General features: G+C 47.9%; 1 protein-coding gene across 2 annotated transcripts in view; it reads left to right on the plus strand.

The window, feature by feature from the left end:
• The window catches only part of eif3h (eukaryotic translation initiation factor 3 subunit H), a 109,900-nt gene that overhangs the window by 19,762 nt on the left and 68,751 nt on the right, over window positions 1–21,387 (plus strand). For both annotated transcript variants that reach the window (XR_016483497.1, NM_001165087.1), the window contains 1 exon segment: window positions 16,551–16,718. Coding sequence is in view for 1 of the 2 variants with exons in the window: in NM_001165087.1 (NP_001158559.1) it covers window positions 16,551–16,718 (168 nt within the window). In the remaining variant the exon portion in view is untranslated.

The following is a 21,387-nucleotide window of genomic DNA, read 5'->3' on the forward strand; positions in this document are numbered from 1 at the left end:
ACATTCTAATGACATCACTTAGTGGCAACACATACATTCTAATGACATAGTGGCAACACATACATTCTAATGACATAGTGGCAACACATACATTCTAATGACATCACTTAGTGGCAACACATACATTCTAATGACATAGTGGCAACACATACATTCTAATTAACATCACTTAGTGGCAACACATACATTCTAATGACATCACTTAGTGGCAATACATACATTCTAATGACATAGTGGCAACACATACATTCTAATGACATAGTGGCAACACATACATTCTAATGACATAGTGGCAACACATACATTCTAATGACATAGTGGCAACACATACATTCTAATGACATCACATAGTGGCAACACATACATTCTAATGACATCACTTAGTGGCAACACATACATTCTAATGACATAGTGGCAACACATACATTCTAATGACATAGTGGCAACACATACATTCTAATGACATAGTGGCAACACATACATTCTAATGACATAGTGGCAACACATACATTCTAATGACATCACTTAGTGGCAACACATACATTCTAATGACATCACTTAGTGGCAACACATACATTCTAATGACATAGTGGCAACACATACATTCTAATGACATAGTGGCAACACATACATTCTAATGACATCACATAGTGGCAACACATACATTCTAATGACATCACTTAGTGGCAACACATACATTCTAATGACATAGTGGCAACACATACATTCTAATGACATAGTGGCAACACATACATTCTAATGACATAGTGGCAACACATACATTCTAATGACATAGTGGCAACACATACATTCTAATGACATCACTTAGTGGCAACACATACATTCTAATGACATCACTTAGTGGCAACACATACATTCTAATGACATAGTGGCAACACATACATTCTAATGACATAGTGGCAACACATACATTCTAATGACATAGTGGCAACACATACATTCTAATGACATAGTGGCAACACATACATTCTAATGACATAGTGGCAACACATACATTCTAATGACATCACTTAGTGGCAACACATACATTCTAATGACATCACTTAGTGGCAACACATACATTCTAATGACATCACTTAGTGGCAACACATACATTCTAATGACATCACTTAGTGGCAACACATACATTCTAATGACATCACTTAGTGGCAACACATACATTCTAATGACATCACTTAGTGGCAACACATACATTCTAATGACATCACTTAGTGGCAACACATACATTCTAATGACATCACTTAGTGGCAACACATACATTCTAATGACATCACTTAGTGGCAACACATACATTCTAATGACATCACTTAGTGGCAACACATACATTCTAATGACATCACTTAGTGGCAACACATACATTCTAATGACATCACTTAGTGGCAACACATACATTCTAATGACATCACTTAGTGGCAACACATACATTCTAATGACATCACTTAGTGGCAACACATACATTCTAATGACATCACTTAGTGGCAACACATACATTCTAATGACATCACTTAGTGGCAACACATACATTATTAGGTCATACACTACTTATAAAGCAAATTTAGACTTTTTATAATCTGAAAAACATAACATACTGTAAAATACTGTCAATTTGTCTAGTTTATTCTGTGATATCATATTTTGTCCGTATCACCCAGTACTAAAGGCAACTGACACCAGTTCTATTTAAAGGGGACTGTGTTTAGTGTGTGTGTGTGTGTGTGTGTGTGTTTAGGAATTGTGTAGCTAATATCGAATCTGTTTTTGACGTGGATTCCCTCTTGTTGGTTTTGCAGGAACACGTCTCTCTGCCTAGTTGGTGTCACACAGTTAACACACACACTGCCTGTAGTGCACTACTTTTGACCAGTGGCCCTCTGAGTTTCTCTATGGGCGTTGGTCTAAAGTAGTGCACTACATAGGGAATAGGGCCCTGGTCTAAAGTAGTGCACTACATGGGGAATAGGGCCCTGGTCTAAAGTAGTGCACTATATAGGGAATAGGGCCCTGGTCTAAAGTAGTGCACTATATAGGGAATAGGGCCCTGGTCTAAAGTAGTGCACTATATAGGGAATAGGGCCCTGGTCTAAAGTAGTGCACTATATAGGGAATAGGGCTCTGGTCTAAAGTAGTGCACTATATAGGGAATAGGGCCCTGGTCTAAAGTAGTGCACTATATAGGGAATAGGGCTCTGGTCTAAAGTAGTACACTACATGGGGAATAGGGTGCCATTTGGGACACTCTGTGTACTCAGACAGGGTATACCCACCCTCTGTATAATCTCCAGATTTGGTATTGTATAAACGTTTCAGACGTGAAGAGTGACTGGAATAAGACTGGGCTCAGATGGGTAGATGGAGACGGGTCCTCAGAGACCACCAGCAAGGAGAATCAGGGTTGCACATTCCTGACAACTTTACCCAAAATGTAAAGTAGAGGACATTCAGTAGCTCTTGAAGGACAATAGAAGTACTTTTTTTTTTTTTAAACAACGAGAGAGAGAGAGAGAGACTGGGTTATGGGGAGGGAGATGGGGCAGAGAGAGAGAGACTGGGTTATGGGGAGGGAGATGGGGCTGAGAGAGAGAGAGAGACTGGGAGATGGGGCAGAGAGAGAGAGAGAGACTGGGTTATGGGGAGGGAGGTGGGGCAGAGAGAGAGAGACTGGGTTATTGGGAGGGAGGTGGGGCAGAGAGAGAGAGACTGGGAACCCAGCCAGGGAACCCAGTTCCACAGCGTTCCACCCAACCTACCCTCTCTGTAATCTCTACAGAGGTTTAATTAAGGAACGGAAATATTTTAACCAGATTTGAGTAAAGAGAGCGACGGGGGGACTAAGAGAGGGGGAGACGGAAAGTGTGAGAGAAAGATAGAGACTGGGAGAGAGAGGAAAATGGTGAGATGGAGGGAACAGGCAGAGTGAATTATCATTTTGGCATTTGTTTTAATTGGCCAAATGAATGCACTTAAATGCCCAAATGTAGTTTATGGCACTGCAGTGAAGCCACCCCAAAACAAGGGCAGTATTTATTTGGGGGAGCTGTAATTATGGAGAGGAATACTTAACGGAGGAACCCTGCTCTTATGGAGGGGCCCCGTCTCCTCTGTAGTCCTTAACACGGAGGAACCCAGAGTGGAGGAGAGGAGGCCCGTCTCCTCTGTAGCCCTTAACACCGAGGGGCCCCGTCTCCTCTGCAGCCCTTAACACGGATCAGTGTTCTGGATCAAGTTGTTTTTAATATGAGGAGAAACACTGCTCTGTCCCCGGCTCCAACGGGCCGTCTCCTCTCTGTCCCCGGCTCCAACGGGCCGTCTCCTCTCTGTCCCCGGCTCCAACGGGCCGTCTCCTCTCTGTCCCCGGCTCCAACGGGCCGTCTCCTCTCTGTCCCCGGCTCCAACGGGCCGTCTCCTCTCTGTCCCCGGCTCCAACGGGCCGTCTCCTCTCTGTCCCCGGCTCCAACGGGCCGTCTCCTCTCTGTCCCCGGCTCCAACGGGCCGTCTCCTCTCTGTCCCCGGCTCCAACGGGCCGTCTCCTCTCTGTCCCCGGCTCCAACGGGCCGTCTCCTCTCTGTCCCCGGCTCCAACGGGCCGTCTCCTCTCTGTCCCCGGCTCCAACGGGCCGTCTCCTCTCTGTCCCCGGCTCCAACGGGCCGTCTCCTCTCTGTCCCCGGCTCCAACGGGCCGTCTCCTCTCTGTCCCCGGCTCCAACGGGCCGTCTCCTCTCTGTCCCCGGCTCCAACGGGCCGTCTCCTCTCTGTCCCCGGCTCCAACGGGCCGTCTCCTCTCTGTCCCCGGCTCCAAGGGGCTGTCTCTATCTAGCCTCTACACCTCCACACCACTACAGTATAATGTGAGGGTTCTATCTAGCCTCTACAGTATAGTGTGAGGGTTCTATCTAGCCTCTACAGTATAGCGTGAGGGTTCTATCTAGCCTCTACAGTATAGCGTGAGGGTTCTATCTAGCCTCTACAGTATGTGAGGGTTCTATCTAGCCTCTACAGTATAGCGTGAGGGTTCTATCTAGCCTCTACAGTATAGTGTGGGGGTTCTATCTAGCCTCTACAGTATAGTGTGAGGGTTCTATCTAGCCTCTACAGTATAGTGTGAGGGTTCTATCTAGCCTCTACAGCATAATGTGAGGGTTCTATCTAGCCTCTACAGTATAGTGTGAGGGTTCTATCTAGCCTCTACAGTATAGTGTGAGGGTTCTATCTAGCCTCTACAGTATAGTGTGAGGGTTCTATCTAGCCTCTACAGTATAGTGTGAGGGTTCTATCTAGCCTCTACAGTATAGTGTGAGGGTTCTATCTAGCCTCTACAGTATAGTGTGGGGGTTCTATCTAGCCTCTACAGTATAGTGTGAGGGTTCTATCTAGCCTCTACAGTATAGTGTGAGGGTTCTATCTAGCCTCTACAGCATAATGTGAGGGTTCTATCTAGCCTCTACAGTATAGTGTGAGGGTTCTATCTAGCCTCTACAGTATAGTGTGAGGGTTCTATCTAGCCTCTACAGTATAGTGTGGGGGTTCTATCTAGCCTCTACAGTATAGTGTGAGGGTTCTATCTAGCCTCTACAGCATAATGTGAGGGTTCTATCTAGCCTCTACAGCATAATGTGAGGGTTCTATCTAGCCTCTACAGTATAGCGTGAGGGTTCTATCTAGCCTCTACAGCATAATGTGAGGGTTCTATCTAGCCTCTACACCTCCACACCACTACAGTATAGTGTGAGGGTTCTATCTATTCTCTACAGTATAGCGTGAGGGTTCTATCTAGCCTCTACACCTCCACACCACTACAGTATAGTGTGAGGGTTCTATCTATTCTCTACAGTATAGCGTGAGGGTTCTATCTAGCCTCTACAGTATAGCGTGAGGGTTCTATCTAGCCTCTACAGTATAGTGTGAGGGGGTTCTATCTAGCCTCTACAGTATAGTGTGAGGGTTCTATCTAGCCTCTACAGTATAGTGTGAGGGGGTTCTATCTAGCCTCTACAGTATAGTGTGAGGGTTCAGTGTAGTTGACAGCTATAATCCAGGACAGATGAGTCTGGCAGGGAAACATGAATAATAACTGAATGTAACCGCCTTGATTAGATCACTGCCGACTGCTGGTTCAGAGGTTTGCCCTCTCCCTCCATCTCTCCCTCCATCTCTCTCTGCTGCAGTAATTGTGGGGACTGGAGACACACACACCCTCACACACACGCCCCCGGATGCACAGAAGAACAAGCACACACCTCTCTCTCTTTTCAGGGTGTTTATTTTAAGTCAAGGGATTAGTTTGCTCAGACATGATCTCTTCAACTGTTCTACCCATTATCTCTCCCTTTTCTCTCTCTCTCCTTTCTCTCCCAACATTCAGTATCCAATATGCATTAACTTAATTCTCCTTTCGTAATGTATCTTCCTTCCTTCCTTCCTTCCGAGTTACACATCCATTAGATCATTGATTCAGTCTTGTTTTCTCTCTCTGAGCTTCGCTAATTCAAATCATTTGTCAGTGTCCTTCAAAAGAAGTCAACTTGAGGAAGAAACTGCTATTTTGTATTGGCCCACCGGCCCAGCCGCATGGCACCAGAGTGTCCTGAACGGTCCCAAGCCGGCCAACCCGACCCACTTCTGAGGGCTGGTTACCAGACCTGGGTTCAAGTACTATTTGAAATAATTTAAAATATTTTAGCTGTGCTTGATTGTCCTGGCGTCATGGACCAAATATAATAGTTTCTGAACTGGGAACCTGGTCTTTCTGCCTCTCCAGGCTCAAGCAAAAACAAAACGTATTTGAACACACAGGTGGCTTGCTGTTTCCTGTTTGAAATGTAATCCGTAAAGTAGGTGTCTGCCGGGCCCTAGTGTGTCTGCCGGGCCCTAGTGTGTCTGCCGGGCCCCAGGGTGTCTGCCGGGCCCCAGGGTGTCTGCCGGGCCCCAGGGTGTCTGCCGGGCCTTAGGGTGGCTGCTTGCCGGTGCAGCTTGTGTAATATGACCAACCCACTACATGTTAGTCATACTCATATTGTGGAGTCTTTATTCAATAAAGGAATTCTGTTCTTCAATAGACAGAAAGAGAAAGGACTAACACCATCACAAGGACACCGTCGGTCAGAGAGCTAGGGACAGGGAGAGAGAGCTAGGGACGGGGGGGAGGGAGAGCTAGGGACGGGGGGGAGAGAGCTAGAGACGGGGGGGAGAGAGAGCTAGAGACGGGGGGGAGAGAGAGCTAGAGACGGGGGGAGAGAGAGCTAGAGACGGGGGGAGAGAGAGCTAGAGACTGGGGGAGAGAGAGCTAGAGACGGGGGGAGAGAGCTAGAGACGGGGGGAGAGAGAGCTAGAGACGGGGGGAGAGAGAGCTAGAGACGGGGGGAGAGAGAGCTAGAGACGGGGGGAGAGAGAGCTAGAGACGGGGGAGAGAGAGCTAGAGACGGGGGGAGAGAGAGCTAGAGACGGGGGGAGAGAGAGCTAGAGACGGGGGGCAGAGAGAGCTAGAGACGGGGGAGAGAGAGCTAGGGACGGGGAGAGAGAGCTAGGGACGGGGAGAGAGAGCTAGAGAGACTGGCGGAGAGAGAGCTGGAGAGACTGCCGGAGAGAGAGCTGGAGAGAGAGCCGGAGAGACTGGCGGAGAGACTGGCGGAGAGAGAGCTGGAGAGACTGGCGGAGAGAGAGCTGGAGAGACTGGCGGAGAGAGAGCTGGAGAGACGGGGGTGGAGAGAGAGCTAGAGAGCCAGGGGGAGCTGCTGTTCTGCAGCATCCACATGTCTGTAGCACGGTGATAAATGTGTGTCCTGCTGGAAGTAAAGGAACAGGGAGTTGTTGGTGAGGCGAGGGTTAATTTCCCCCCACTCCGTTTCTAATGGACTCAGTGGCTCCTCTCACCTGTTCTCCTCTGTTCCACCTGGTTCCTCTGATTGGCTGTAATTAATCTTAGTTAAGCAAGGCTCTGTGGAGAGCTGCCACCCTGTCTGCTGCAGGGGTGCTGAGACACACACACACACACACAGATACGGAAACACACACACACACACACACACACACACACACACACACACACAAACACACAGATACGGAAACGCACACACTGATCACACACACAGATACGGAAACGCACACACTGTTGACCAGGACCTCTAGGAAAACCCACAGGGGTCTGACTCAACACTACTGTTGACCAGGACCTCTAGGAAAACCCACAAGGGTCTGACTCAACACTACTGTTGACCAGGACCTATAGGAAAACCCACAGGGGTTTGACTCAATTACTGTTGACCAGGACCTATAGGAAAACCCACAGGGGTCTGACTCAATTACTGTTGACCAGGACCTATAGGAAAACCCACAGGGGTCTGACTCAATTACTGTTGACCAGGACCTATAGGAAAACCCACAAGGGTCTGACTCAACACTACTGTTGACCAGGACCACTACTGTTGACCAGGACCTATAGGAAAACCCACAGGGGTCTGACTCAACACTACTGTTGACCAGGACCTCTAGGAAAACCCACAGGGGTCTGACTCAACACTACTGTTGACCAGGACCTATAGGAAAACCCACAGGGGTCTGACTCAACACTACTGTTGACCAGGACCTATAGGAAAACCCACAGGGGTCTGACTCAAAGCGAGTGCCCGGTCTATGGAATACCTCTATGTGACCATAGAGGGACTGACAACATTTAGTATGAATAATACCTAAAGCAGTGGGCCAGGGCGTCAGTCAGTCACAGCCCTGGTCACAGCCCTGGTCACAGTCCTGGTCTCAGCCCCCGGTCTCAGCCCCGGTCTCAGCCCCTGGTCACAGCAGCAGGTTCCTGGTTAGAAAGAGGTGGTTTGAGAATCAGACTTCCTGTTGTCATGGTGTGTAGTGATGATGATGATGATGATGATGAATATATCTTTGTTTTTACACTGCTGCTACTCGTTATTTATTACATAGTCCCCTGTACCCCCCTGTACCCCCGCACATTGACTCTGTACCGGTACCCCCTGTATATAGTCTCCACATTGACTCTGTACCGGTACCCCCTGTACCCCCGCACATTGACTCTGTACCGGTACCCCCTGTATATAGTCTCCACATTGACTCTGTACCGGTACCCCCTGTATATAGTCTCCACATTGACTCTGTACCGGTACCCCCTGTACCCCCGCACATTGACTCTGTACCGGTACCCCCTGTATATAGTCTCCACATTGACTCTGTACCGGTACCCCCTGTATATAGCCTCCACATTGACTCTGTACCGGTACCCCGTGTATATAGCCTCCACATTGACTCTGTACCGGTACCCCCTGTATATAGCCTCCACATTGACTCTGTACCAGTACCCCCTGTATATAGCCTCCACATTGACTCTGTACCGGTACCCCCTGTATATAGCCTCCACATTGACTCTGTACCGGTACCCTCCTGTATATAGCCTCCACATTGACTCTGTACCAGTACCCCCTGTATATAGCCTCCACATTGACTCTGTACCAGTACCCCCTGTATATAGCCTCCACATTGACTCTGTACCGGTACCCCCTGTATATAGCCTCCACATTGACTCTATACCGTAACACCCTGTATATAGCCTCCACATTGACTCTGTACCGTAACACCCTGTATATAGTCTCCACATTGACTCTGTACCAGTACCCCCTGTATATAGCCTCCACATTGACTCGGTACCAGTACCCCCTGTATATAGCCTCCACATTGACTCTGTACCGTAACACCCTGTATATAGTCTCCACATTGACTCTGTACCAGTACCCCCTGTATATAGCCTCCACATTGACTCTGTACCGTAACACCCTGTATATAGTCTCCACATTGACTCTGTACCGGTACCCCCTGTATATAGTCTCCACATTGACTCTGTACCGTAACACCCTGTATACAGCCTCCACATTGACTCTGTACCAGTACCCCCTGTATATAGCCTCTACATTGACTCTGTACCGTAACACCCTGTATATAGTCTCCACATTGACTCTGTACCGGTACCCCCTGTATATAGCCTCCACATTGACTCTGTACCGTAACACCCTGTATATAGTCTCCACATTGACTCTGTACCGTAACACCCTGTATATAGTCTCCACATTGACTCTGTACCAGTACCCCCTGTATATAGCCTCCACATTGACTCTGTACCGTAACACCCTGTATATAGTCTCCACATTGACTCTGTACCAGTACCCCCTGTATATAGCCTCCACATTGACTCGGTACCAGTACCCCCTGTATATAGCCTCCACATTGACTCTGTACCGTAACACCCTGTATATAGTCTCCACATTGACTCTGTACCGGTACCCCCTGTATATAGCCTCCACATTGACTCGGTACCAGTACCCCCTGTATATAGCCTCCACATTGACTCTGTACCGTAACACCCTGTATATAGTCTCCACATTGACTCTGTACCGGTACCCCCTGTATATAGCCTCCACATTGACTCGGTACCAGTACCCCCTGTATATAGTCTCCACATTGACTCTGTACCGGTACCCCCTGTATATAGCCTCCACATTGACTCTGTACCGTAATACCCTGTATATAGCCTCCACATTGACTCTATACCGTAATACCCTGTATATAGCCTCCACATTGACTCTGTACCGTAATACCCTGTATATAGCCTCCACATTGACTCGGTACCAGTACCCCCTGTATATAGCCTCCACATTGACTCGGTACCAGTACCCCCTGTATATAGTCTCCACATTGACTCTGTACCGGTACCCCCTGTATATAGCCTCCACATTGACTCGGTACCAGTACCCCCTGTATATAGCCTCCACATTGACTCGGTACCAGTACCCCCTGTATATAGTCTCCACATTGACTCTGTACCGGTACCCCCTGTATATAGCCTCCACATTGACTCGGTACCAGTACCCCCTGTATATAGCCTCCACATTGACTCGGTACCAGTACCCCCTGTATATAGCCTCCACGTTGACTCTGTACCAGTACCCCCTGTATATAGCCTCCACATTGACTCTGTACCGTAACACCCTGTATATAGCCTCCACATTGACTCGGTACCAGTACCCCCTGTATATAGCCTCCACATTGACTCTGTACCGTAACACCCTGTATATAGCCTCCACATTGACTCGGTACCAGTACCCCCTGTATATAGTCTCCACATTGACTCTGTACCGGTACCCCCTGTATATAGCCTCCACATTGACTCTGTACCAGTACCCCCTGTATATAGCCTCCACATTGACTCTGTACCAGTACCCCCTGTATATAGTCTCCACATTGACTCTGTACCAGTACCCCCTGTATATAGCCTCCACATTGACTCTGTACCAGTACCCCCTGTATATAGTCTCCACATTGACTCTGTACCGGTACCCCCTGTATATAGCCTCCACATTGACTCTGTACCGGTACCCCCTGTATATAGTCTCCACATTGACTCTGTACCAGTACCCCCTGTATATAGCCTCCACATTGACTCTGTACCAGTACCCCCTGTATATAGTCTCCACATTGACTCTGTACCAGTACCCCCTGTATATAGCCTCCACATTGACTCTGTACCAGTACCCCCTGTATATAGTCTCCACATTGACTCTGTACCGGTACCCCCTGTATATAGTCTCCACATTGACTCTGTACCGGTACCCCCTGTATATAGCCTCCACATTGACTCTGTACCGGTACCCCCTGTATATAGCCTCCACATTGACTCTGTACCAGTACCCCCTGTATATAGTCTCCACATTGACTCTGTACCAGTACCCCCTGTATATAGCCTCCACATTGACTCTGTACCAGTACCCCCTGTATATAGTCTCCACATTGACTCTGTACCAGTACCCCCTGTATATAGCCTCCACATTGACTCTGTACCAGTACCCCCTGTATATAGCCTCCACATTGACTCTGTACCAGTACCCCCTGTATATAGTCTCCACATTGACTCTGTACCAGTACCCCCTGTATATAGCCTCCACATTGACTCTGTACCAGTACCCCCTGTATATAGTCTCCACATTGACTCTGTACCGGTACCCCCTGTATATAGTCTCCACATTGACTCTGTACCGGTACCCCCTGTATATAGCCTCCACATTGACTCTGTACCGGTACCCCCTGTATATAGCCTCCACATTGACTCGGTACCAGTACCCCCTGTATATAGTCTCCACATTGACTCTGTACCGGTACCCCCTGTATATAGCCTCTACATTGACTCTGTACCAGTACCCCCTGTATATAGCCTCCACATTGACTCTGTACCAGTACCCCCTGTATATAGCCTCCACATTGACTCTGTACCGGTACCCCCTGTATATAGCCTCCACATTGACTCTGTACCAGTACCCCCTGTATATAGCCTCCACATTGACTCTGTACCAGTACCCCCTGTATATAGCCTCGTTATTGTTATGTACATATAGTGTTAGTTTTTGTTTTAGAGTAAAAAAACGTTTAGTTTATTTTGTAAATATTTAACTCTATTTCTTGAACTGCGTTGTTGGATAATAAGGGCTTGTAAGTCAACGTTTCACGGTAACACCTGTCGCATGTGACAAAAAACAATTTAGATTTGGTTTGAGAATGTAGCTGTGCTGTTGTCAATAGTCTATGGAGAGAGATGCGCATCTAGAAGTTTGGACCATTTTATAAGGAAATGCGTAATGATGTAAATACTTCTCTCTCTCTCTCTCTGCTCGTCTTTAGACTCCGGTAAGTCGTCTGTCGAAACCACCTCTCCTTTTGAATCTTTTCACTTGAATGAGAATCACATAGCGTGTAACTACCTCCTCCCAGGCTTCATTATAGAGCACAGGCTTTTTAAAGGAGCCATTACCCATAGTCCTCTCTGCTCTCCCATGGAATGTTATTGAAGACACTTCCATCATCACTCCCACTTAAACCTCATCTCTCTCCGTGGTGGGGAGGGGGGGGGGGGGCGGTGAGGATCTGAACAGACCATTCACCTGCTCCATATGTACGGTACGATGAGGATCTGAACAGACCAGTCACCTGCTCCATATGTACGGTACGATGAGGATCTGAACAGACCATTCACCTGCTCCATATGTACGGTACGATGAGGATCTGAACAGACCATTCACCTGCTCCATATGTACGGTACGATGAGGATCTGAACAGACCATTCACCTGCTCCATATGTACGGTATGATGAGGATCTGAACAGACCAGTCACCTGCTCCATATGTACGGTACGATGAGGATCTGAACAGACCATTCACCTGCTCCATATGTACGGTACGATGAGGATCTGAACAGACCAGTCACCTGCTCCATATGTACGGTACGATGAGGATCTGAACAGACCAGTCACCTGCTCCATATGTACGGTATGATGAGGATCTGAGCAGACCAGTCACCTGCTCCATATGTACGGTATGATGAGGATCTGAACAGACCATTCACCTGCTCCATATGTACGGTACGATGAGGATCTGAACAGACCATTCACCACCTCCATATGTACGGTACGATGAGGATCTGAACAGACCATTCACCTGCTCCATATGTACGGTACGATGAGGATCTGAACAGACCATTCACCTGCTCCATATGTACGGTACGATGAGGATCTGAACAGACCAGTCACCTGCTCCATATGTACGGTACGATGAGGATCTGAACAGACCATTCACCTGCTCCATATGTACGGTACGATGAGGATCTGAACAGACCAGTCACCTGCTCCATATGTACGGTACGATGAGGATCTGAACAGACCATTCACCTGCTCCATATGTACGGTACGATGAGGATCTGAACAGACCAGTCACCTGCTCCATATGTACGATGAGGATCTGAACAGACCATTCACCTGCTCCATATGTACGGTACGATGAGGATCTGAACAGACAGACAGTCTTAACAATTAGTTGTGTTTTTTGAAATATCCCCCTTAGATCACATGATCAAGGTGTCTCATTCATATGCATGGTAGGAACCATAGGGACATAGAAGGGTGGGGGGGGTGTAGGAGGCCCTTGCTTTTGAGGCCTTGCAGACAGACACACAACACAATCACCAAAGCAAATGGGATATCAACAGCGAACTCATTCCCCATCTCCCCCGACTGACTGATTGATTGCAGAACCAACTGGTCTAAAGAAATGACTGAAGAATTGTTCAGATGCGCCCCAAATGGCAGACTATTCCCTCCCTCTCTTTTTTATAGGGGTACTACTTTTGTTTAAAACTAGTGCGCTATATAGGGTTCCATAGGGCCCTGGTCTATAGTAGTGCACTATATAGGGAATAGGGCCCTGGTCTAAAGTAGTGCACTATATAGGGAATAGGGCCCTGGTCTAAAGTAGTGCACTATATAGGGAATAGGGCCCTGGTCTATAGTTGTGCACTATATAGGGAATAGGGCCCTGGTCTAAAGTAGTGCACTATATATGGAATAGGGTCCTGGTCTAAGTAGTGCACTACGTCGGGAATAGGGCCCTGGTCTAAAGTAGTGCTCTATATAGGGAATAGGGCCCTGGTCTAAAGTAGTGCACTATGTAGGGAATAGGGCCCTGGTCTAAAGTAGTGCACTATATAGGGAATAGGGCCCTGGTCTATAGTAGTGCACTATATAGGGAATAGGGCTCTGGTCTAAAGTAGTGCACTATATATGGAATAGGGTCCTGGTCTAAGTAGTGCACTATATAGGGAATAGGGCCCTGGTCTAAAGTAGTGCACTATATAGGGAATAGGGCTCTGGTCTAAAGTAGTATACTATATAGGGAATAGGGACCTGGTCTAAAGTAGTGCACTATATAGGGAATAGGGTGTTGTTTTGGGGACGTGTGCTAGGAGAGGAGAGGTGAATGTGGCTGGGTCACATTGTCTCCGTGATTTATATAATAGAATTGGCTTTTCTCTGGGATAAGGAAGCTTCTAGACCACAGTATTATCTCTCTGGTTGGATTGGAGTGTGTGTGTGTGTGTGTGTGTGTTGTGGTTCAGAGATGTGCAGTACGAGGATCATTTCAAGCCGGGACACAGACAGCACCTGGAAACCGACCGGACTCTGAGCTTCAGCTAGAGTGACGGTCCTTGACCTGCACCCTATTCCCTATATAGTACACTACTGTTAACACTAGCCCCGTGGACCGAATAGGGGACGATTTGGAACGTGTCTCGTACACTACTGTTAACACTAGCCCTGTGGACGGAATAGGGGACGAGTCTCGTACACTACTGTTAACACTAGCCCTGTGGGCTGAATAGGGGACGACTTGGAACGTGTCTTGTACACTACTGTTAACACTAGCCCTGTGGACGGAATAGGGGACGATTTGGAACGTGTCTCGTACACTACTGTTAACACTAGCCCTGTGGACGGAATAGGGGACGAGTCTCGTACACTACTGTTAACACTAGCCCTGTGGACGGAATAGGGGATGATTTGGAACGTGTCTCGTACACTACTGTTAACACTAGCCCTGTGGACGGAATAGGGGACGATTTGGAACGTGTCTCGTACACTACTGTTAACACTAGCCCTGTGGACGGAATAGGGGACGATTTGGAACGTGTCTCGTACACTACTGTTAACACTAGCCCTGTGGACGGAATAGGGGACGATTTGGGACGTGTGTCTCGTTGATATTTGACTCACTTCATACATGGATTTTTCTCTCACCGATTCTCTTCCATTTGTTCATTCTCGTGTTCAGCAGAAATACCAGTCGTTGTGACCTACTTACCAAACGTGAGAGAAATCTACATTAAGATGCATTGGAGAGGACAGCGACAATTCGTTTAGAAACATGTTTATTTGTTCTGAAAGAGTGTTTGAGTCCAGAAGTACGAGTCTGCCTCATGAACAATGTTTATAAGACTGTAGACTGTGTTTCACTAGTGTACACAGCCTGATGTTAGTGTACACAGCCTGATGTTAGGGTACACAGCCTGATGTTAGTGTACACAGCCTGATGTTAGGGTACACAGCCTGATGTTAGGGTACACAGCCTGATGTTAGTGTACACAGCCTGATGCCCCCGGTACGAATTCTGAATTCTGCATTAACGCGACCCCTTAGTTTAACTTGCTAGTCTTCTGAATTCTGCATTAACGCGACCCCTTAGTTTAACTTGCTAGTCTTCTAAGTATCAATGACGGGGAAACACACAGTGCATTCAGATCTCTTTACTTTTTTCAACATTTTGTTACGTTACAGCCTTATTCTAAAATGAGTTTAATAAAATAAAATCCTCATCAATCTACACACAATACCCCATAATGACATCACAATACCCCATAATGACATCACAATACCCCATAATGACATCACAATACCCCATAATGACATCACAATACCCCATAATGACATCACAATACCCCATAATGACATCACAATACCCATAATGAGAGGTGGGGCTGGTATGGGATAGATGTTCTGAGTGGGGGGGGGGGGGGGACTGGTTGGGGATAGATGTTCTGAGGAGGTGGGTGGGGGGGGGACTGGTTGGGGATGGATGTTCTGAGTGGGGGGGGGGGGGGACTGGTTGAGGGATGGATGTTTTGAGGGGGGGGGCTGGTTGAGGGATGGATGTTCTGAGGGGGGGGACTGGTTGGGGGATGTTCTGAGGAGGGGGGGACTGGTTGGGGGATGTTCTGAGGAGGGGGGACTGGTTGGGGGATGTTCTGAGGAGGGGGGGACTGGTTGGGGGATGTTCTGAGGAGGGGGGGACTGGTTGGGGGTCCAGAATGAGTGTTTGGGGTTAAGTAGGGGGGTTGGAGGCCACAGCTGGCCAATGAGACACGGATGAATCAATTTCTCTCCATCTCTCTCTCTCTCTCTGTTACTTAATAGCCAGACTGGTGTGTGTCTGACTCTGACTGCGGCCTGTGATTGACTGGGATGGTACACACACAAACAGTCACACTCGGAGTGATGTGTAAATGTGCTGTCTGTCCTCGTTAACCTCCCGGTGCTGTCTGTCTCCGGTCTTCCTCTACTCTATTCTGTCTGTCAGTGGGAGGCCAGGGGAGGAATATGGCTGATTCCCCAGCAGAGAGGGAGAGATGGTTGATTCAGTCTGCTGTCATGTATTTATAACCTACCTGATGAATGGAAAAAGTAAAAATGTCTCCTCCTCCCTCTGCCTGTCCTCTCTCCTCCTTCCTTCCTTCCCTCTCTCTCTCTACCTCTCCTTCTCTCCTCCCCCACCCTCTCTCCTCTCCCACCCTCTCTCCTCCCCCACCCTCTCTCCTCCCCCACCCTCTCTCCTCCCCCACCCTCTCTCCTCCCCCACCCTCTCTCCTCCCTCTCTCCTTCTCCCCCACCCTCTCTCCTCCCCCTCCCCCACCCCCTCCCACCTCTCCTTCTCCCCCCACCCTCTCTCCCCCCCCCCCCACCCCTCTCCTCCCCCCCCCCCCACCCTCTCTCTCCCCTCTCTCTCTCCTCCCCCCCTCTCCCTCCCCCCCCCACCCTCTCCTCTCCCCCACCCTCTCTCCTCCCTCTCTCCCCCCCCCCCCCCACCCTCTCTCCTCCCCCTCTCCCCCCCCCCCCCCCCCCTCTCTCCTCCCCCCTCTCCCCTCTAGTCCAGTATCAGATGGAGATGATGCGGTCTCTTCGTCATGTCAACATTGACCATCTTCATGTGGGCTGGTACCAGTCAACCTATTATGGATCATTTGTCAGCCGGGCCCTGCTGGACTCTCAGTTCAGTTACCAGCACGCCATCGAGGAGTCTGTCGTTCTCATCTACGGTAAGTCATCCGTCTGACACACACACACACACACCTGACAAGGCTGCTAAGGTGTGAGCCATGCTCACCTACAGTAAGTGGAGATTGGATGGAAACTAAAGTTATATAGCTGACACACACCTCACATATCCACCCTGACACGATACTACTGTCTTTGCTGTTAAGGTGCTGCTAGGTGGTAGTGCTGCTAGGTGGTAGTGATACTACTGTCTCTGCTGTCAAGGTGCTGCTAGGTGGTAGTGATGCTACTGTCTCTGCTGTTAAGGTGCTGCTAGGTGGTAGTGATGCTACTGTCTCTGTTAAGGTGCTGCTAGGTGGTAGTGCTGCTAGGTGGTAGTGATACTACTGTCTCTGCTGTCAAGGTGCTGCTAGGTGGTAGTGATGCTACTGTCTCTGCTGTTAAGGTGCTGCTAGGTGGTAGTGATGCTAGGTGGTAGTGATACTACTGTCTCTGCTGTTAAGGTGCTGCTAGGTGGTAGTGATACTACTGTCTCTGCTGTCAAGGTGCTGCTAGGTGGTAGTGATGCTACTGTCTCTGCTGTTAAGGTGCTGCTAGGTGGTAGTGATACTCCTGTCTCTGTTGTTAAGGTGCTGCTAGGTGATAGTCTTTGAGGCTAGTAGTGAGAAGATAAAACACCTTTTGCACATGATGGTAGTTGATTTTCTATGTTGGGTGACAACAGGGACGACAGATCTAACCCGGCGCTGACAGGAGCTGGACACAACCGCTGTAGACGGAGAACAGAAACATTCATGTTTGTTTGTAATAAATGTGTGTGGGTGTTTTAATGATGAGAACAGAGAGTGACGTGTCCAGATGATGTCCTCTCTAAATGGGATCAGGGTTTAGTAATATGCTCAAGCTTTCATTGGTACAAAAAAAACAACTTTTAGACGGGATGTTTTTTGACGGGGTTTTCTCAGCCCTGGGGCGGCAGGGTAGCCTAGTGGTTAGAGTGTAGAGGCGGCAGGGTAGCCTAGTGGTTAGAGTGTAGAGGCGGCAGGGTAGCCTAGTGGTTAGAGTGTAGAGGCGGCAGGGTAGCCTAGTGGTTAGAGTGTAGAGGCGGCAGGGTAGCCTAGTGGTTAGAGTGTAGAGGCGGCAGGGTAGCCTAGTGGTTAGAGTGTAGAGGTGGCAGGGTAGCCTAGTGGTTAGAGTGTAGAGGCGGCAGGGTTGCCTAGTGGTTAGAGTGTAGAGGCGGCAAGGTAGCCTAGTGGTTAGAGCGTTGGACTAGTAACCGGAAGGTTGCAAGTTCAAACCCCCGAGCTGACAAGGTACAAATCTGTCGTTCTACCCCTGAACAGGCAGTTAACCCACTGTTCCTAGACCAGTTAACCCACTGTTCCTAGACCAGTTAACCCACTGTTCCTAGACCAGTTAACCCACTGTTCCTAGACCAGTTAACCCACTGTTCCTAGACCAGTTAACCAACTGTTCCTAGACCAGTTAACTCACTGTTCCTAGGCCAGTTAACCCACTGTTCCTAGGCCAGTTAACCCACTAGACCAGTTAACCCACTGTTCCTAGACCAGTTAACCCACTGTTCCTAGACCAGTTAACCCACTGTTCCTAGACCAGTTAACCCACTGTTCCTAGACCAGTTAACCCACTGTTCCTAGACCAGTTAACCCACTGTTCCTAGACCAGTTAACTCCACTGTTCCTAGACCAGTTAACCCCACTGTTCCTAGACCAGTTAACCCACTGTTCCTAGGCCGTCATTGAAAATAAGAATTTGTTCTTAACTGAAGGTTAAATAAAAGTGTAATGTCACCTAAAAGTGCCTTCTGAAAGTATTCACACCCCCTTTTTACCCCTTTCCACATTCTGTTGTTACAAAGTCAGATTTAAAATGTATTTAATTGTGTTTGTGTGTTTTTTTTGTGTCAATGATCCTCATAAAATATTTCTGTCAGATTTGGAAGATGGATCACTCCAGTGTAATGTACAACAATACATTACATGATTTCCACTGTCTCTCTCTATAGCCAAGATCTAGTCTGATTTTCAGAACACACAGGAGCAGATTCCCCTTATCTCTCTCTCTCTCTTTTTTTACCCAGTGAAGGTCACATGCAGTTTGGCCACGGTGTGTTTTACAGATGTGATTCTATCTATTCATCTCCCAACTCCTGTGTATATTTGGCTTTGTGTTTTAGGTTATTGGAAGGTGAATTCATCTCACCAGTTGTCTGTTAGAAAGCAGACTGAGCCAGGTTCTCCTCTAGGGTGTTGCCGGTGCTTTAGGTTCATTTACGGCTCCTTTTACCCTAAACCCCCCCCAGTCCCGACATACTCTACTGGCGGACCGGAGCCAGACCCAGAACCGGGTCAATACGGACCGCAAGGCCCGAAGAAAGTTTAAAAAAAGATACAGTAGCAGTCAAAAGTTTGGACACACCTACTCATTCAAGGGTTTTTCTTTATTTTTACTATTTTCTACATTGTAGAATAATAGTGAAGACATAACAACTATAAAATAGCACTTATGGAATCATGTAACGAGAGAAAAAGTGTTCAACAAATCAAAAGTATATTTTAGATTTGAGATTCTTCAAAGTAGCTTTGCACACGCTTGACATTCTCTCAACCAGCTTCACCTGGAATTATTTTCCAACAGTCTTGAAGGAGTTCCTACATATGCTGAGCACTTGTTGGCTGCTTTTCCTTCACTCTGCGGTCCAACTCATCCCAAACCTTCTCAGTTGGGTTGAGGTCGGGTGATTGTGGAGGCCAGGTCATCTGATGCAGCACTCCATCAGTCTCCTTCTTGGTCAAATAGCCCTTACACAGCATGGAGGTGTGTTGGGTCATTGTCCTGTTGAAAAACAAATTATAGTCCCACTAAGCCCAAACCAGATGGGATGGCGTATCACTTCAGAATGCTGTGGTAGCCATGCTGGTGAAGTGTGCTTTGAATTCTAAATAAATCACAGACTGTGTCACCAGCAAAGCACCATCACACCTCCTCCTCCATGCTTCACGGTGGGAACCACACATGCGGAGATCATCCGCTCACCTACTCTGTGTCTCACAAAGACAAGGTGGTTGGAACTAAAAATCTTAAATTTGGACTCATCAGACCAAAGGACAGATTTCCACCAGACGAATGTCCATTGCTCGTGTTTCTTGCCCCAAGCAAGTCTCTTCTTATTATTGGTGTCCTTTTAAAAAAATGTTTTAACTAGTCAGTTAAGAACAAATTCTAATTTTACAATGCCGGCCTAACCCGGACAGCGCTGGGCCAATTGTGCGCAGCCCCATGGGATTCCCGACCACGGCCTGTTATGACAAAGCCCACTGAGATGCAGTGCTTTAGACCACCGTGCCACTCGGGAGCCCAAAAATAGTTGTGTTTTTTTGTTGTTGCAGCATTTCGACCATGAAGGCCTGATTTCACACAGTCTCCTCTGAACAGTTGATGTTGAGATGTGGCTGTTACTGGAACTCTGTGAAGCATTTATTTGGGCTGCAATCTGAGGTGCAGGTAACTCTAATGAACTCATCCTCTGCAGCAGAGGTAACTCTGGGCGGTCCTCATGAGAGCCAGTTTCATCATAGTTTGAAGGTTTTTGCGACTGCACTTGAAGAAACTTTCAAAGTTGTTGACATTTTCCAGATTGGCTGATCTTCATGTCTGAAAGTAATGATGGACTGTCGTTTTTCTTTGCGTATTTGAGCTGTTCTTGCCCTAATATGGACTTGGTCTGTTACCAAATAGGGCTATCTTCTGTATACCACCCCTAGGAAGTCTTCACGATTATGTGAATATGAGAAAGACTTGAACATCTTGGTTCTGTTATAATCTCCACCCGGCACAGCCAGAAGAGGACTGGTCCACCCCTCATAGCCTGGTTCCTCTCTAGGTTTATAATCTCCACCTGGCACAGCCAGAAGAGGACTGGTCCACCCCTCATAGCCTGGTTCCTCTAGGTTTATAATCTCCACCCCTCATAGCCTGGTTCCTCTCTAGGTTTATAATCTCCACCCAGCACAGCCAGAAGAGGACTGGCCACCCCTCAGAGCCTGGTTCCTCTCTAGGTTTATAATCTCCACCCGGCACAGCCAGAAGAGGACTGGCCACCCCTCATAGCCTGGTTCCTCTCTAGGTTTCTTCCTAGGTTTTGGCCTTTCTAGGGAGTTTTTCCTAGCCACCGTGCTTCTACACCTGCATTGCCTGCTGTTTGGGGTTTTAGGCTGGGTTTCTGTACAGCACTTTGTGACATCAGCTGATGTAAGAAAGGCTATATAAATACATTTGATTGATTGATTTGGTTGGTGACATCCTCATGATATTGCTCTGACAGGTCTTCCTCCATTAGTCCCCCTGTCCTCAAGACATCTTCAGGGTGACCTCTGTCCCAAATGGTTACCTTATTCCCTATATAGTAGTGCACTACTCTTGTTGTTACCAAGCGCTCTGTGGGGACATGTTCCTCAGTTGAACACGTGAACGTGACAGGTAGAGTCTGATGTTCCCTGACTATGTGTCAGGAAGACCAGCCGTTCATAACTCACTCTGTCTTCTGCATGTTTAATGAGGGACCACTGTTAATCCGTTGGTAATCAATAATGTAGTGAATACCCAGGATTCATTCAAAATGGCACCCTATTCCCTATATAGGGCTGTCTGGTCAAAAGTAGTGTGCTCTATAGGGTGCCATGGGTATAG

The sequence above is a fragment of the Oncorhynchus mykiss genome, chromosome 2 (assembly GCF_057628025.1).
Source record: "Oncorhynchus mykiss isolate SJ-2025 chromosome 2, ASM5762802v1, whole genome shotgun sequence".
Taxonomy (NCBI): Eukaryota; Metazoa; Chordata; class Actinopteri; order Salmoniformes; family Salmonidae; genus Oncorhynchus; species Oncorhynchus mykiss.